We start from the raw sequence: 18,438 nt of genomic DNA, 5'->3' as shown, positions 1-18,438 counted from the left end.
TCAGTAAAGGTGATGAGGGTGTGGGCTAGTGAACTATGATTTATCTGAAGCCCTAGAACCAAAGTTTAAATTCCCACTCTCATGTACTCTGTGAGCTTGGGAAAATCATCTTAGCTCTCTGTCTCAGTTTACCTAACTCCATTTACTGTATTATAATTGTTCCACTCTTCTCCAGTCACCCTCAGAAGGCTTACATACCAGACCATCCAACACAGATATGGCTGCTTGTATGAAAACTGTCTTGGGATCCCATTTGAATGACACTGCATGAATCCAAATGCTATACCCACCATATCCTTAATGTCTCCCTATCTCACCCTTATTCTAACCAAAGTGGTGAATGCATGGAACAGCTTCCCACTAAAGCTGGCTGGGATCAGAATGGTATTGTAATTCAAGAAAGCAGGGGGCAAATGCAGAGGATCCTTAATAGTAGGGAAACAAAGGTAACGTCAGAGACCAAGCAGAGCCTGAATGTATTGCAGTATGAAGAATAGTGTATTTCAGCAGCTAAACATTGCAAGGCCTTCTATGTTTCTACAACTGAAATAAATAGGGTTTTTTTCTGTCCTGCCCACAGAATACAAGAAGACATCCAAACTGAGGGTGTGAGAATTACCAGTGCAGTTAATGAGTCCTCTCCCAAAAGCACTGCCGAGTTTCTTGAGAGCCTGTCCAGGTTTCTGAATCTGGTGCTGAGCAGTTGTGAGGACAAACCAAGCACTGCGCTGCCTCCCCTGGACCTCGACAGCGAGACCTTGGAGAAGCTCCCATCTCACCTGCTGAATATCTCAGAGAAGACGGCCCTGGAATGGCTGGTGGAGTCAGAGGAACCCTTAGTATTGTTGTTCCCTAGCGGGAGTAAGTCCGTGCTGAGGAGACAGCTTGTGCAGCAGAGGCTAAAAGGGAAGCTTCTAGAGAAAATGACAGACAAGCTCCAGGCTTTGATTGATGAGCTGAGGGAGATCCCTGCCTTTCAAGACAATGCCCAGCTGCTCATGGACCTTCTGGACTTCTGCTACGGTTCCTTCAACGTTGGTTTTGGCCCCAGTGTCATCATACCAAGCCTAAGAGAGTCACACCCACAAAAAAGGAATTCTGGCCATGGGAAACTACACACATTGCTTCTTCTAAAAGCCCTGCAGAGCCTAAAAGAACAGTGGCAAGAGAAAAGGAAAGTGTCCAGACAAAACCGGAGTGCAGATGGCCCAGTCCACTGCAAGCTACAAGAGCTCACCCTCAACTTCACGTCCATTAGCATCACCAAGAACTTGGTTGTGCTCCCTATAGCATACACCCTCAACAACTGCGAGGGGCCTTGCAGGTTCCCCCAGAGCACCAGGAGCCACAGCACCACCCATACCATCCTCCTCATCCATATGCAAGAGAGCGGGCTCATGATTGGTCGGAACCCCTGCTGCGTGCCAGTCCGATATTCTGAGCTACAGATGTTGGTATACACAGAAGATGGTGGTTTACGCATCCGCTTCTATCCTAATATGATTGCAACTGAGTGTGGCTGCAGGTAAAGGAGACAGGAGAAGAAGGGATGATAAAAATAAATAAATAATCATAGACACTCTGTTCTAAACAGTGTCCACCCCCCACCTTCATATATGTGCAAACCCATTCTATGCACACAGTATATAAAAGTAGTGCACACATGAATGGTGAATTCTGGGCAATGTATTAAACACCAAGAGGAAGCCCAAATTGAACTATAAAAGTAGAATGCTGAGCAGGCCCTAATCTTATCTCAAGTCCAAAGGAAAGCTACGTTTCCATACCAAGACTGCAGAATTAATAGGGTCCCAGCTTTCTACCTAGGAAGCATTAGAATGCTGGCTGAAACATTTCAGGATTACTTCTCTGGAAACTGTACATTGCTTAAAGCTATTTTTTTTTGTTATAGTTTTGACAGATATTGTGCCCCTCTTCTCTCCCCCAGCACCAAAGACAAGTTATATTACAGGCACGCAAACTGTTAAAGGACCCCCATCGGGCAGGATTTTGGGGCAAAAGAAGTGCTAGGGTGCCACCTGAAAGTCTACCAAACCACCTTTATTATCACTCCGAATCCTTAAGTTAGACATTTTGCAATGGCAAAATTAAAGACCATTATGGATTTTACAAAAGCCAGTGTATTTGTGTGTGGTAAGTGGCAGGCGTGGATGGGTGGAGATCTGGAGTTCTGATGAGAAATGGCCCCAGCAGGATGTTTTGCCGGCTTTCTCCCCTGTATCACTTCTGCTGATAGGCTATAAACAGAGCCACTGCTGGGAGAAGAGCAAGGAGTGGAAATAAATGTGATTCTTACAGGGGGGGCCTGGAGGCTACCTTAATATACAGCTGCCCTATTGATCCTTGAGGTCCTGTAGGCTGCTACTTGCCTCCTGTTTTCTGCCAGGTACACCAGGACCCCAGCTCACAGTGTAGCACAGAAAGCCTCTTCTGGTGCTGACTCCTTACCATTTCTGCAGAAGCTGGAGACACTCTACCTGTGACAATGTTGAAATTGAGTTTTACCTGACAATTTCCTTTCCTTGTGTCCTGTCAGACTACTCCAGACAAGTGGGTTATACTCTCCTACAGCACATGAAGGCAGAGGAAAAACTGATTTCCTAATGTCACCCTAGGGTCCCATGCTTACCTCAGCTTGCCTGTATTTCTCTAACATGCTCATAACGTCTCCCCACACCCCTGATAACCAGGGGGCTCTTCAGCAATCTTACCAAAGTTTTAGGACACCAGCCAACAAGGAGCCTGATAGGGATCCTAAACTGTAAGGTATAAACTAGAAACTGTATACTGAAAGCTTTAGCAAACAAATCTGAAGAAGAACGAGAGCAGCTGAAAAGAATCAACAGTCTGGGAAGGTGGCAGGAGTTAAGGAAAGGAAATTAGCAGGTAAGACTACATTTCATCTTCCTTATTCCACCAAACCAATCTAGAAAAGTGGGATGTACCAAAGCCATCTCCTCAGACTGGCTGGGCTACTGCTAGACCTGCTCTCAAGATGCCCAAGTCAAACGTGGCATCTTCTCTGGCTCAAACTTCCAGATGGTAATGTTTTGTGAATGAATGCACGGAAGCCCAAGTAGCTGTCCTGAGTTATCTCCAAAGGAGAAACTAGGTGTAGCTCTGCCCATGAAGAGGCTTGAGCCCTTGTAGAATGAACCCTCGGGGGTGTGGCAAACCTTTAAAAATAGATGTGGAGTCCTCCTTGACCTATTGAGTCTCCTTGACCTACTGAGAAGGGTTAGGAGAGCTGTCAGAGTTGGTGATTTGATCATTAGGAAGGTAGATAGCGGAGTGGCTGGTAGACGTGAGGATTGCTGCCTGGTGTGAAGGTGGCATAGCATATGCTCTGTTATTTGTAACTGCACCTCGGCCTTCATGTTATTTGGTTATGGTTTTTTAGTTAATCCCTTAGTTCTATGTAAACCAGTCTGATATGAAGCTTGTCATGAAGTTCGGTATAGAAAATGTTAAATAAATTAAAAAAAAATATGCATTATGTAGGTAAATCTTAGGCAGAGTTGGGGAGAAGCCGGTTGTTACAGTACATGTGAGAACCAATGCCATAGGAAGGTGTGAGAGGTAGGCTCTGGAATCTAAGCTTTTATATAGAAAATTGAAATCCAGAACCTCCAGGGTAGCATTCTCTGAAACGCTCCCTGTTCCACACTCAGGATCCCAGAGAAAAGTCTCAATGCATGGATGAGACAATGGTGCAGGGAAGAGAGTTTGTTTTGTTAGGAACTGGGGGAAGAGGAGCCTATTTTGAAAGGACAGGTTCCATCTTAACCAGGGTGGACCCAGGCTACTGTCACTAACATTTAAAAAGGAGACAGAGCAGCTTTTAAACTAGAACATGGGGGAAGCCGACAGTCGCTCAGCAGAGCATGGCTTGGAGGGGGTATCATCAAAGGATACTAACAAAACAGGGGAATCAGAACATTCTAATAGAGAGGATCCAAGAAAGGGAAACGTAGCCCAGATGCCTTTAAGAACAAATTGAGTTAAAAGATTCCAACTTATCCCTGTCAACTGCTAAGAAAGCTGTATATACAAATAACACTCCCTTGAAATGTTTATATGCAAATGCTAGAAGTGTAAAAAGTAATATGTGTGAGTTAGAATAGCACTGAATGAAGAGGTAGACATAATTGGCATTATAAAGACATTGTGGAAGGAGGATACCCAATGGGACAGTGCTATACCAGGGTACAAATTATATCACAATGATAGGGAGGATCAACTGGGTGGGTGGTGATGCTATGTATTAGGGATGGCATAGAATCAAACAGAATAAAGATCCTGCAGGAGAATAAGTGCACGGTGGAAGGGAGATACTAGAGGCTAAGTTTAGGTTATTAGGTAGGAAACTGAATTGCGGAACCTCAGGTTGCATTCTCAGAAGTGCTTCCCATTCCACGTGATGAGCATTAAAGTATCAATCAGTGGATGAGACAATGGGGCAGGTAAAAGGGTTTTAGATTCTAGGGAAGGAGAGCTTCACCTTAACCAGAGTGGAACCAGGCCGCTGGCACTAATCTTTAAAAAGGAGACAGAGCAGCTTTTAAACTAGATGATAGGGAAAGCTGACAGTTGCTCAGAAGCTTATGGTTTGAATTAAGAATATAAGAAGTTGCCAAACTAAGGGAGATCAAGTGCCCATCAAGCCCAATATCCTGTTTCCAACAGTGGCCAATCCAGGTTATAAGTACCTGGCAAGTACCCAAACATTAAACAGATTCCATGCTACTAAAGCCTGTAATAAGCAGTGGCTATTCCCTAAGTTAACTTGATTAGTAGCAGTTTATGGACGTCTCCTCCAGGAACTTATCCAAAACTTTTTTAAACCAAGCTACACTAAATACATCCTCTGGCAATGAATTCCAGAGCTTAATTGTGCGTTGAGAGAAAAAGAATTTTCTTCAGTTTGTTATACATTTACCCCTTCTAGACCTCTCATGATTTTAAACACCTCTATCATATCCCCCCTCAGCCGTCTCTTCTCCAAGCTGAAAAGTCCTAACCTCTTCAGCCTTTCCTCATAGGGGAGTTGTTCCATTCCCCTTTATCATTTTGGTAGCCCTTCTCTGTACCTTCTCCATCGCAATTATATCTTTTTTGAGATGCGGCGACCAGAATTGTACACAGTATTCAAGGTGCGGTCTCACCATGGAGCGATATAGAGGCATTATGACATTTTCCGTTTTATTCACCATTCCCTTTCTAATAATTCCCAACATTCTGTTTGCTTTTTTGACTGCTGCCTCACACTGAACCGACAATTTCAATGTATTGTCCACTATGAAGTGTACATCTCTTTCCTGGGTAGTAGCTCCTAATATGGAACCTAACATTGTGTAACTACAGCAAGGGTTATTTTTCCCTATATGCATCACCTTGCACTTGTCCACATTAAATTTCATCTTCCATTTAGATGCCCAATCTTCCAGTCTCGCAAGGTCCTCCTGCAATTTATTACAATCCGCTTGTGATTTAACTATTCTGCATAATTTTGTGTCATCTGCAAATTTGAATTCCTCACTCGTCGTATCATTTATAAATATATTAAAAGGACCTGTCCAAGTACAGATCCCTGAGGCACTCCACTGTTTACCTTTTTCCACTGAGAAAACTGACCTGCTCTGTTTTCTGTCTTAACCAATTTGCAATCCACAAAAGGACATCGCCTCCTATCCCATGACTTTTTAGTTTTCTTAGAAGCCTCTCATGAGGAACTTTGTCAAATGCTTTCTGAAAATCCAAATACATTACATCCACCTTTATCCACTTTATTAACCCCTTCAAAAAATGTAGCAGATTTGTAAGGCAATATTTCCCTTTGGTAAATCTATGCTGTGTTCCATTAAACCATGTCTTTCTATATGTTCTGTGATTTTGTTCTTTATAATAGTTTTCATGATTTTTGCTGGCACTAAAGTCAGGCTTACTGGTCTATGGTTTCCCAGATCACCCCCTAGAGCCCTTTTTAAATATCATGGTTACATTGGCCACCCTTCAGTCTTCAAGTACAGTGGACGATTTTAATGAAAGTTACAAATCACTAGTAATAGGTTTGAAATTTCATTTTTTAATTCCTTCAGAACCCTGGGTTATATACCATCCAGTCCAGGTGATTTGCTACTCTTCAGTTTGTCAATCTGGCCTACTTCATCTTCCAGGTTCACTGTGATTTGGTTCGGTTCATCTGAATCATCATCTTTGAAAACCTTTTCCAGAATGGGTATCTCCCCAGCATCCTCTTTAGTAAACATTAAAGCTAAGAATTCATTTTCAGGTCAATTTTAAAAGCTTTGCTTGCATAAAAATGACCATATATGTGCATATGTGGGCTGCGTGTGAGCAATGCAGATTTTAAAAAGCTGAAAAATATCCCTGTATGTACCTGTGTGCATGTGAGGAATAGGGGTGGAAAAAAGGCGGGGCATGGGCGTTCTGAGGTAGGGACAATGACTTAAATGCGTACATCCGTATTTTAAAACTCCAAACCACAGCGCGTTTATGCTAGATATCCATGTAACTACTACTGCTCTTGATGAGGAGCAAGTCTGTGGAGCTCAAGTTTTTGGGCTTATAGAATCAGGCAAGTGGTCTGGGTCAAATGGGCGGCATGCAGGATGATGCACCAGAGGGATCTGAAAAACCTCAATATTAACTGGACTAATTGGAAAGCTGGGAATGTGCCTCGTGAAAGCATGTTTTAAAATCCCTCTCAGATGCACATAATCAACAAAGTCCTATGGAAGGCACACACATGCTAGCTGTGCTCAAGTAACCTCTTAAACTTAGGAGCATACTTACATGCGATTGGTGTATTTTATAACATATGCATGCACAATTAAAAATTCCAGCTTATCTTCATCTAGCACACCAATACGCATGTTTATGGGCACATGCACACTCATTTTAAAATTACCTTCTTATCTCCTTACAGATGTCTGGAAATACTTGGTCTCTTTGCCCACAAAAGAGCAAATCCTTATATTTAAAATATTGTTTAAAGAAATCTTTTCTATCTCTAGTCAAGGCAAACAATATCACAAAAGTTGATCTGGTGGTTATTTCCATATAAGTGCATTGTTACTTTTCAGAAAAATAAGTTTGTGTTTGTAGGTCTTATGCACTTAGAAACTTTCCTTTTGGATAAGTCCTTGTGAAGCTACTGGATTCTAAAATAGGTTAGGGTGTTGACTTACATTTAACAGCTGCAGTATTAATGAGGACTTTGCTCAGATGATGTGGTTTATTCATGTATCAGAATTATGATACTTTGATTTTCTTGTTTCCTTTTTCTGATTTATATCATGTTCTTTGAAATATGATTCAAAATCAATAAAGAAATAATTGAAAAAAAAGGTTTTATCTTGAGTTTTTGCCTTTATGGCCAATTTCTTTTCAAATTCTCTCTTCGCCTGTCTTATCAATGTTTTACACTTAACTTGTTACTGCTTATGTGTTTTTCTATTTTCTTCAGATGGATCCTTCTTCCAATTTTTGAAGGATGTTCTTTTGGCTAGAATAGCCTCTTTCTCCTTATCTTTAACCATGCTGGTAATCATTTGGCCTTCTTTCCACCTTTCTTAATGCATGGAATACATCTGCACTGCACTTCTAAGATGGAATTTTTAAATAATGTCCATGCCTTTTGTACACTCTTAACCTTTGCAGCTGCACCTTTCAGTTTTTTGTAACTATTTTTCTAATTTTATCAAAGTTTCCATTTTGAAAGACATTAATCATTAGTTCAAATTTGATCATGTATGATCACTATTGCCAAGTGTCCTTACCACCATTACCTCTCGCACCAAATCCTGTGTTCCACTAAGAATTAAATCTAAAATAGCTCCCTCTCAAATTAGTTCCTGAATCAATTGTTCCATGAAGCAGTCGTTTATTCCATCCAGGAACTTTTATCACTCTAGCATGTCCTGATGTTACATTTACCCAGTCAATATAGGGGAAATGGAAGTCTCCCATTATAATTGCACTACCAAATTGGTTAGCTTCCCTCTTAGCATTTCATCATCTGTCTGACCATTTTGTCCAGGTGAATGGTAGTATACTCCTATCACTCTACTCTTACCCAACGCACATGGGATTTCTACCCATATAGATTCTACTGAGCATTTGGTCTCCTGTATGATCTTTATCCTGTTGGACTCTATACCCTCCCGGATATAAAGTGCCTCCCCCCCCCCCCATCCCCAACTAAGTTGATCCTCCCCTGTCTTTGTGATTTAATTTGTACCCTGGTCTAGCACTGTCTCATGGGTTATCCTCCTTCCACCAGATCTCTGAGATGCCAAATGTCAATCTCATCATTTACTGATATACACTCTAACTCTCCCATCTTACTTCTTAGACTTCTGGCATTGGCATCAGACATTTCAAAGTGTGTTTTTTGTTTGTATTAACAACCTTTTTATTTGGAATCTTTTATGTCAGGTGATTCTTTACTTATAGGCACATGGACTACGTTTGCCTTTATTGGAACCTCTCTGTTGGGATGCCCTAACTCTCCTGTTTTATTAGTATCCTTCGGAGCTATCTCTTTCCAAACCATGCACTGCCAAACAACTGTTGTATTTCTTCCTTGTTCTAATTTAAAAGCTGCTCTATCTCCTTTTAAAAGTTAGTGTCTTCAGCTTCGATCCACCCTTATTAAGGTGGAGCCCATCTTTTCGGAAAAGTCTCCCCTTTCCCCCAAAGGTTTCCCAGTTGCTTACAAAACTGAATCCCTCTTCCTTGCACCATCGTCTCATTGAGACTCTGGAGCTCTGCCTGCCTCTGGAGTCCTGCGCGTGGAACAGGGAGCATTTCAGAGAATGCTACCCTGGAGGTTCTGGATTTAAGCTTTCTACCTAAGAACCTAAATTTGGCTTCCAGAACCTCCATCTCAAATTTTCCTGTTGTTGGTGCCCACATGTACCACGACAGCCGGCTCCTCCCCAGCACTGTTTAATATTCCACCTAGGTGACATGCATCTTTGAAGGATACTAACAAAACAAGGATGTTAGGAGGTTGCTATAAATGCTAAAATAGACCAGGTGTATTTAAGTAAAGAGCCAAAAGATTCTAAATTACCCCTGTCAACTGATAAGCAGGTTGTTAATACAAACAAAATTCACATAATGTGGGCAAGTGCAAAGTGATGCATGTAGGGAAGAGCAACCCAAATTATAGCTACATGATGCAAGGTTCCACATTGGGACGTCATCATCTAGGAAAAGGATCTAGGCATCATTGTAGATAATATACTGAAATCCTCTGCTCAGTGAGTGCAGCGGCGGCCAAGAAAGCAAATAAAATGCTAGGAATTTTTATGAAAGGAATGGAGAATAAAACAGAATATCATAATGCCTCTGTATCACTCCATGATATGAGTATACCTTGAGTATTGTGTGAAGTTCTGGTCACCACATCTCAAAAAAGATACAGCGGAGTTACAAAAGGTACAGAGAATGGGGACCAAAATGATAAAAGGGATGAAACAATTTCCTTATAAGGAAAAGCGAAAAAGGTTAGGGATCTTCTGCCTGGAGAAGAGACAGCTGAGGGGAGATATGAGAGAGGTCTATAAAATAATGAGTGGAGTTGAACAGATAAACACAAATCAGTTATTTACTCTTTCAAAATGTACAAAGACTAGTGTACATTCAATGAAGTTACTAGGTGATTCATTTAAGACAAAAAGGTAAAATATATTTTTTACTCAACGCATAATTAAAGTCGGGAATTTGTTGTCTGAAGATATGGTGAAAGCTGTTAGCATAGTTGAATTTTAAAAAGGTTTGGACAAGTTCTTGGAAGAAAAATCCATAGTTCATTATTAAGGTGGACTTGGGGAAATCCACTGCTTATTCCTGGATAAGCAACATGGAATCTATCAACATTTTGGCATCCTGGGACCTGGCCACTGTTGGAAACAGGATACTGGGCTTGATGGACCTTTTAATCTGACCCAGTATGACAAATCTTAGGAGTAGATTTAAAAACGTGCGTGTGTGAGTCTATGTGTGCTTGCTACCCGGTGCGCACACATGGACGCCTGATTTTATAACATGTGCGCACTGGTGCGTATGTTATAAAAACAGGGGTCGGCGCGTGCAAGGGGGTGCACAATTGTGTAACTTGCACCCACTGACGCCTGCGGCCTTCCCCCGTTCCCTACCAGGCTGCTCCAATTTAGGAACGGCCTGGGAGGGAACTTCCCTACCCCCCTAATCTATCCTTCCTACCCCTTCCCCTAACCTTTCTGCCCTGTGCCTGCTGCTTGCAGGTGCAGGTTGCGTGTGCCGGCAGGCTGCCGGCACACGATCCTCTGGCACAGCAGCAAATGGCCGCTGTACCGGGGGCCTCGAGCCCCACCCCTAGAACTCCACACCCCTTTTCTTCGGCCCTGGGACTTGCGCGCGTGGCCGGGTCTTTAAAATCCGGGCCTTAGGTTTTTATGTTTATGGATAGAAATTCTATATGTGATGGGGAAGAATATAGTTGTGGGGTATATTTACACCCACTTAACCAGAATGACAGACAGACAGACAATGAAATGCTAATGGAAATTAGGGAAGTTAACATATTTGGCAGCACAGTAATAACGAGGGATTTCATTGACTTGGGTAGATGTCACATCAGGATATACTGGGGAGGTGAAGTTTCTAGATGAAATACATTGTTTCATGGACACTCCAGGAATCAATGTGAGAAGCTTTTCCACATCTAATTCTTCATGGAGCACAGGATTTGGTGCGACAGGTATGGTATGGTATTGGAGCCGCTTGACAACAATGATCACAATGTGATCAAATTTGACTTAATAACTAAGAGAAGACATTAAGAAAAATTATTGCTCTAGCTTTTAACTTTCAATAGAGAGACTTTGATAAAAGAGGAAAATATTTAGAAAAAACTAAAAGGTGTAGCTGCAAAGCATAATTGGCGGATTTTAAAAGTGCTACGCGTGCAAAAGCCAGGCTATACGCATGTGACAGCCTGGCACGCACCATGCGGATTTTAAAAACCGTGCGAGTTTGCGCATATCTTCTGGTATGCTCACAAATCAAAAAGTTCAAAAATGAAGCAGGGTGTGGGCAAGCCAAGTCTGTAACATGAAATCTGCACATAAATATTTACATGCACAAGCATGTGCTAAAATAAAAATAACTGGGCTAATCAGTAGGGTTTTAAGGATTAGGGCTAATAGGGAAAAAGGGAGACAATTTAACTAGGGGGTTCAGGAAGTCCTCTCCTTTACTGGGGCAAACTGGGAACGAACTGGGGAAATGAGAAATTACTACTTACTTGATAATTTCCTTTTTTTTAGGAAAGTCAGATGAATCCAGAACAAGTGGATTATGCACCTCTACCAGCAGATGGAGACAAAACAAACTGATGTCACAGTACATATACCCCTGCAGTGACATCAGCCTGCCAGTATTTTCTTTAAAAGCAACTGTGGACAGGCTAGCAAAAAGCTTGATTAAAAACAGATATCCATTTCAATACTCGGCCAACAAGCAACACTGAGCTCAGACAAGAATGTAATAACACTAGGCTAGGGCCTGGGGTAACACTTACCAGTAATCTCTGTAACACGCAGGCACACAGGAGGCTCATTATCAATCATTCTGCAGCCAAGGGAGGAAAATTGGATTCATATGACTGTCCTAAAGAAAAAGAAATTATCAAATAAGAAGTAATTTCTCATTTCTTAGCGTCCAGTCAGATGAATCCAGAACAAGAGGGATGTACCAAAGCTACTCCCGAATAGGGCGGGAGGCTGCCCATGGTTGTCAAAACCACATGTGCCAAAGCTGTGTCCTCCCGGGCCTGTATGTAGGACCACGTCACAGCTCAGCAAATGTCGACAGGAGACAACAATGTACTTCCCTCTACCTTGTTAACCTATTCTGTGTAAACCGATATGATGTGAAAACGAATTTCGGTATAGAAAAAAATACTAAATAAATAAATAAATAAACAATCTAACTTCTATCCATGACACTGCCTGAACCCTAGTGGAATGAGCCCTAACCTGACTAGGTAATGGCTGCCCAGAATCCACGTATGCAGCTGTGACTACCTCATTATTCCAGTGAGCTGTTGTAACCCACGAGGCTAGCTCTCCCTGTCTAGTACCGCCGTGAAGGACAAACAGATGATCCGACTTCCACAAAGGCTCACTAACCTCTAGATACCTGACAATATATTCAAAGGTTGCAGCAGATGATACTCCTCTACATCTCTCTCTCTGACCAGAGACAGCAGGGAGATGGACTGATTCAAGTGAAACTCAGTGACTATCTTTGGTAAAAAGGAAGGAACAGTATGCAGCTGTACAGCCCCTGGAGTCACCTGGAGTAATGGTTTCCAGCAAGACAGGGCTTGCAGTTTGGAAACCCTATATGCAGAACAAATTGCCACTAGGAACACCATTTTGAAGGTTAGCAACTGCAAGGACAGAGTACTTAGCAGTATAAATATAGGGCCTGCCAAAAAATCCAAAACCAAATTAAGACTCCATAGGAGCACTGGAAACCGTAGAGGAGGATGAATATTTATCACTCCTTTCAGAAAACGAGCCACATCAGGATGAGCAGACAAGGATCCACCATTTACCTGACCCCTGAAACAGGCGAGAGCCACTATTTGCATCTTTAAGGAATTTGAGAGCCAAGCCTTTAATTCAAGCCAACCTGCAAAAACTCCAAAATGAGCGGAATCTTGACCAAGGAAGAGTACCTTGATCTGCACACTAGGTCTCAAACACTCTCCAAATCTGGACATAGGCCAAGGAAGTGGAGAACTTTCTAGGTCTTAGCAAGGTGGAAATCACTGCTATGGAGTATCCACGTTTCAAACAACGAGCCCTTTCAAGGGCCAATCCGAAAGAAAAATCAAGTTGGATCTTCATGTTGGACAGGTCCCTGCTGCAACAGGTTCCTGTGCACGCTGGAAGTCGAAGAGGTGAATCCACCAAGAGCCTACGCATATCTGCATACCAGAGTCTCTTGGGCCACTCTGGAGCGATGAAAATCACCATCTCTATGTGGTGTTCGGTCCTTCAAATCAATCTGCTCAACATGGGCCATGGAGGAAAGGCATACAGCAATCTGTCTTCTGGCCACTCCTGCACTAGGGCACTGATCCCCAATGTCTTTGGATCTCTCCTGCGGCTGAAGAATCACGGAACTTCCACATTGCTTAAAGTTGCCAACAGGTCTAGGAACGGGAGACCCCAGCGATCCCGAATGAGCTGAAACGCCTTGTCTAACAATACCCACTCGTCTGGGTCCAGACTCTCCCTGCTGAGAAAGTCTGCTTTTACGTTGTCTTTGCTTGCAATATGCGAGGCTGAGCTCATCTGGAGATGTACTTCTGCCCATTCCATAAGCTAATCTCTTTCCTGCGACATTTGTTGGTTCTTGGTACCTCCCTGCTGTTTGATGTAAGCCACAGTTGTTGCATTGTCCAACATTATTTGGACCAATCGATCCTGAAGCCTGTCACCGAACTGCAAACATGCCAACCGGACCGCCCTGGCTTCCAGCCGATTGATGTTCCAAAGAGACTCTTCTGCACTCCAGCACCCTTGTGCTGTCAGCTCCTGACAGTGAGCTCCCCAACCAAGGAGACTCGCATCTGTCGTAAATACTAGCCAGTCCAGTGGGCTTAGGAAAACTCGCTTCTGAAAATGATCCACCTGCAGCTACCACTACAATTGGAAGAAGATCTCCATCGGCAGGTGGAGCCAAATCAAATAGTCCTGAGACTGCTGGTTCCACCAAGACAGCAGGGAGTGCTGAAGAGGATGAATATGCATATGCGCCCTCGCCCACGGTACCACTTCCAGTGTCGCCGCTATTAAGCCAAGTACCTGCAGGTAAGACCATATGGTTGGGCACAGAGTGTTCAACAACAGACGAAGTTGAGCTAGCAACTTCTGAATTCGAGCTTCAGGCAGGAACACCTTGCCCTGCTTTGTATCAAACTGAACCATGAGTTATTCCAGAGACTGGGTAGGCTAAAGACTGCTCTTGGCTAGGGTCAACACCCAGCCAAGCTCCTGCAACAGGGAAATCACCTTGTGAGTTACCAGGCAGCTCTCTTCCGGCGACTTGGCTTGAATCAGCCAGTCATCCAAATATGGGTGTACTAGGATTCCATCCTTTCTCAATTCTGCCGCAACTACTACCATTACCTTAGAAAAGGTTCTGGGAGTGGTGGCCAGACCAAAAGGCAGTGCCCAAAATTGAAAGTGGTGCCGCAGAACTGCAAACCGCAAAAAGCATCGATGTTCTAATTGGATGGAAATGTGAAGATATGCGTTAGACAGATTCTGGGAAGTCAGAAATTCTCCCGACTGCACGGCCATCACCAAGTGCAAGGTTTCCATGCAAAAATGTTTCACCCGCAGATGATGTTTGACACCTTTGAGGTCCAGGATAGGATGTGAGCACTGGGACCATAGCCCTCAGACTGAGGAGCCTTGCAAACTTACTCTCCACTGCTTGCTTCTTCTGCAGGGAGACTCCATGAACATGTCCTGAGGAACACTGCAAATCTCCATTGAATATCCTTCTCGTATCATTTCCAGGACCCACTGATCCGAGTGATTTTGACCCACCTCTGATAAAAAGAGAGAGAGGTGTCTCCCTATCTCCTGTTCCCAGGGTTGGGTCAGGAAACCTTCACTGAGAGGCTCGGGAGGTTCCACTATCTGAGCCTGCGCCCCTTCTGGATTTCCTAGGGCGAAAGGACTGAGCTCTATCAAAAGTCTGAGTCCTCTAAAAAGTCACTCCTCTATAGGGATGAACATGCCTTGATCCTCTAGTATGACCTCTCATATTAAAGGAGCACTGCGCCTGGTTTTATCTTCTGGCAATTGAGGAACCAGGGATTCGCCCCACTTACTGGCCAATTTCTCCAACTCACTCCCAAATAAGAGAGAGCCGTTAAAGGGCAATTTATTTATTTCATGATTTTTTATATACCGCGGCACGTTAATAACATCACTTCGGTTTACAATAAACAATAAATCAGCAACAAGCTTTACAGTCAATAAGAATTCAGGTGTACATAAAAAATATCAATTAAGAATAAATTAAGAACCAATTAAGAACAATTAACAAATAAACTAATGATAAACATATTCCATAGTTAAAGGCGAGTCTAATAACTGGGAGGAAAGAGCCCGATCAAGTAAAATTTAGCAGCGGGGAATAAATAAATTGGCGTGTGGCATTGGATCAGAGAAACATAAGCAATAACTGGCATTTCAGGAAAAGAGATGGTCATTGAGTGTAAGCTTGTTCGAACAGCCAGGTTTTGAGGTTCTGCTTGAATTTCTTATGGCAGGGTTCTAGACGCAGGTCTGTGGGCATTTTGTTCCAGAGGTTTGTTCCCGCAATCGTGAAGGAGCGGTCTCTTGTAGTAATGTGTCTGATGTGTTTAAGGGAAGAAGAAATGAGTTTGGCTTGGTGCATTTTTCTTATTGGTCTCTTTGATGTGCGGAAGATAAAATGATCGGAGAACCACTGCATATCTTGGTTATAAATCGACTTATGAATGAGGGAGAGAACTTTGAATAAAATCCTAGATGCTACAGGCAGCCAGTGAAGGAACATGAGCACTGGTGTAATGTGTTCATGGTGGTGAGTATTAGTAAGTAAGCGTGCTGCAGCATTTTGTAGCATCTGTAATGGTTGTATGGTGTTTTTAGGGAGACCTAGTAGTATGGCATTGCAGTAATCCAATTTTGACAATATTGTAGCTTGTAGCACTGTCCGGAAGTCATGTGGATGTAGAAGCGGTTTGATTCTTTTTAGCGTATGTAGCTTGAAGAATCCGTTTTTGATTGTAGCCGTGATGAATTTCTTTAATGAGAAATGATTGTCGATGATAACGCCAAGGTTGCGGACTTGCTGTAAGTTGAGAGAGTCCGAAGGTGAATGTAGATTAGGGTTAGAGGAGATGTTATTGTGTGATGTGATTATGAGGAGCTCTGTCTTGGTTGTGTTTATTGCTAGGAAGTTTTCAGTAAGTAGTTTTTTTTATTTCCATCAGAGCAGAATCCCAGATTTTTAGAGCATTAGATAGGGAATCGTTGATGGGGATGAGGATCTGAACATCATCTGCGTATATGAAATGTGGGAGATCCAGTTTCACCAGAAGTTGACAGAGGGGAGATAAGTATATGTTGAACAGTGTAGATGAAAGAGAGGATCCTTGTGGAACACCTTGTGCTAGTTTTCTGGGTTTCGAAACATGGCAGTCTATTTTAACACTGTATGTCCTGTCCATCAGAAAAAATTGGAGCCAGCATAGGGCAGTGCCTGTAATGCCAATTTGTGATAGGCGGGAAAGGAGGGTATTGTGGTCGACAGTGTCAAATGCAGAAGAAATATCAAGAAGAGCCAGTAAGTAAGAATGACCAGTATCGAGGGTTTTTAGTATTGACTCTGAGAGAGATACTAGGAGGGTTTCTGTACTATGGTTCTTACGGAAGCCATATTGTGATGGGAAGAGTAATAGATTTTCGTCTAGAAAGTCTGTGAGTTGCTTGTTGATGACTTTCTCCATGATTTTGGGCAAGAAAGGGAGATTTGATACTGGACGATAGTTGGCAGGTTCTGAGGGATCCAGGTCAGATTTTTTGAGTGTGGGCTTTATAATTGCATGCTTGAGTTGCGTTGGAAAAATACCAGACAATATAGATTTGTTGATAATGTTAGTAATGGGAGAGGCAATCCTTGTAGGAATGGAGAGTAGTGTTTTTGTTGGCATGATATCAATCGGGTGAATGGCTGGTTTGATTTTCTTGAGGATCACTTTAATTTCTGATGCTGTTGTTGTTTCGAAGTTTGAGAGTGTGGCTGAGGTGATTATGGTGTTAGTGGTCGTAAGAGAAACTGATGGAGAGGGATTAGTAAAGCGAGCCATGATATTAGCAACCTTGTCGTGGAAGTAGGTAGCTAGCTTCTCACATTTGTTGTCATCCTCGTTGTCTGGGTTGATGTTAATAGGTGGGGTAATTATGCTAGCGACATATTGGAAGAGGGCACGCGGGTTGAACTGGTATTGATGTTATTGATATTGATGCAATTTGGTGATGTTAGCCTTGGAAGTCGCATCGGCTACCAATTTCTCAAACATAACTGACACCTGGCTGCTACTATAGAAGCCACCCCTCTGGCTGAAGTATGGACCAAATCACAGCCCGTATCTTCCAGGAAGGCAGCAGCTGGTTCAACATCCACCCTGGAGCTTATCCCAGATTCATCACCTCCCAGTAGAGAAGCAAACAAGAGCGAGCCATCAACGAACAAGAAGCAATCTACAAGTTCATTGCGACTGCTTCAAATGCTTGCTTAAGGATAGACTCAATCTTTTTATCATGAGCACCTTTCAAGGCCACTCCTCCTTCCACAGAAATAATGGTCCACTTGGAGACTGCACACACAAGTGCATCTACCTTCAGAAAATGTAAACGCTCTTTTACCACTGGATCCCAAGGGTACAGGCCTTCCAAAACCGGACCCCTTTTGAAATTAGCCTCTAGGGTGCCCCACTCAAGATCAATCAATTCTTGAATGGCCTCCATCATGGGAAAAAACAAAAGGCTTTACGCAAGGAAACCCAAATGGGATTTCTCTTCAGCTCAGACCCAGAATCTGCCTGAAGAACCCCGTAGTATTTCCTAGGTCTAGGAGATCAGAGCTGGCAGTTCATCTTTATGAAAGAACCGTAGCATAGTTCTATATAGTTCTAATTCTGGAGGAATTTCACCATCCTCAAGAGAGTTAGGATCATCATCATCATCCGTGCCATCCGGAATTCTATCAGGAGGTCTGGCCGCTGCTCTAGGAGTACTCCGGCGCTTAACAGAAGGTCCAGGCAAGGTTCCTACCTGCTCTTCTGCTCTGGCATCATTGGACAGGGTTAAAGACTGCACCTGAAGAAAAGATTGCAACCCCTGGAAAAATTCTATCCATGAAAAAGTATAAGTATCCAAACCAGGAGGCACCTGAGCCATACCCACAGACCTACCTTCCCCCGCTGAGGAACCAGTTAGGGGAGTTCCAAATTCAGGCACTCCATCTGAATCATCTTTACCCAGACCTACAGCCAGCTGGGAAGAATCAGGTTTAGTGAAATCAGAGGAAGATAATTCTCCCTGAGCCTCCAAACAGCGCTGGCACAAATTAGCAGGCACTCCTGGCTGAGATGCCCTAATATGACAGCAGTGCAAAGAGAAAGGCGCTTAGGCTTCTTAGGAATAGGTGCCATTATGGTCAACAGTGTGCTGAGCAGTATCTGGAGGTGTGCGTCTAGCTGTTTTTTTTGTTTTTTTTTAATATATATATATGCGTCCAACTTAGGCATCCAACACTTAGATGACC

General features: G+C 42.9%; 1 protein-coding gene across 1 annotated transcript in view; it reads left to right on the top strand.

The window, feature by feature from the left end:
- The window catches only part of AMH (anti-Mullerian hormone), a 64,334-nt gene extending 62,669 nt beyond the window's left edge, over nucleotides 1-1,665 (top strand). Inside the window, exon 5 of the mRNA XM_029610973.1 lies at nucleotides 581-1,665. Coding sequence (XP_029466833.1) covers nucleotides 581-1,529 — 949 coding nt within the window. The 3' untranslated portion in view covers nucleotides 1,530-1,665. The remainder of the gene's footprint in view (nucleotides 1-580) is intronic.
- Nucleotides 1,666-18,438: the final 16,773 nt, after the last annotated feature.

Source organism: Rhinatrema bivittatum, chromosome 8 (assembly GCF_901001135.1).
Source record: "Rhinatrema bivittatum chromosome 8, aRhiBiv1.1, whole genome shotgun sequence".
In the NCBI taxonomy this organism is placed as follows: domain Eukaryota; kingdom Metazoa; phylum Chordata; class Amphibia; order Gymnophiona; family Rhinatrematidae; genus Rhinatrema; species Rhinatrema bivittatum.
The sequence above is the reverse complement of the archived record's forward strand: the minus strand, read 5'-3'. Positions and strand labels throughout refer to the sequence as shown.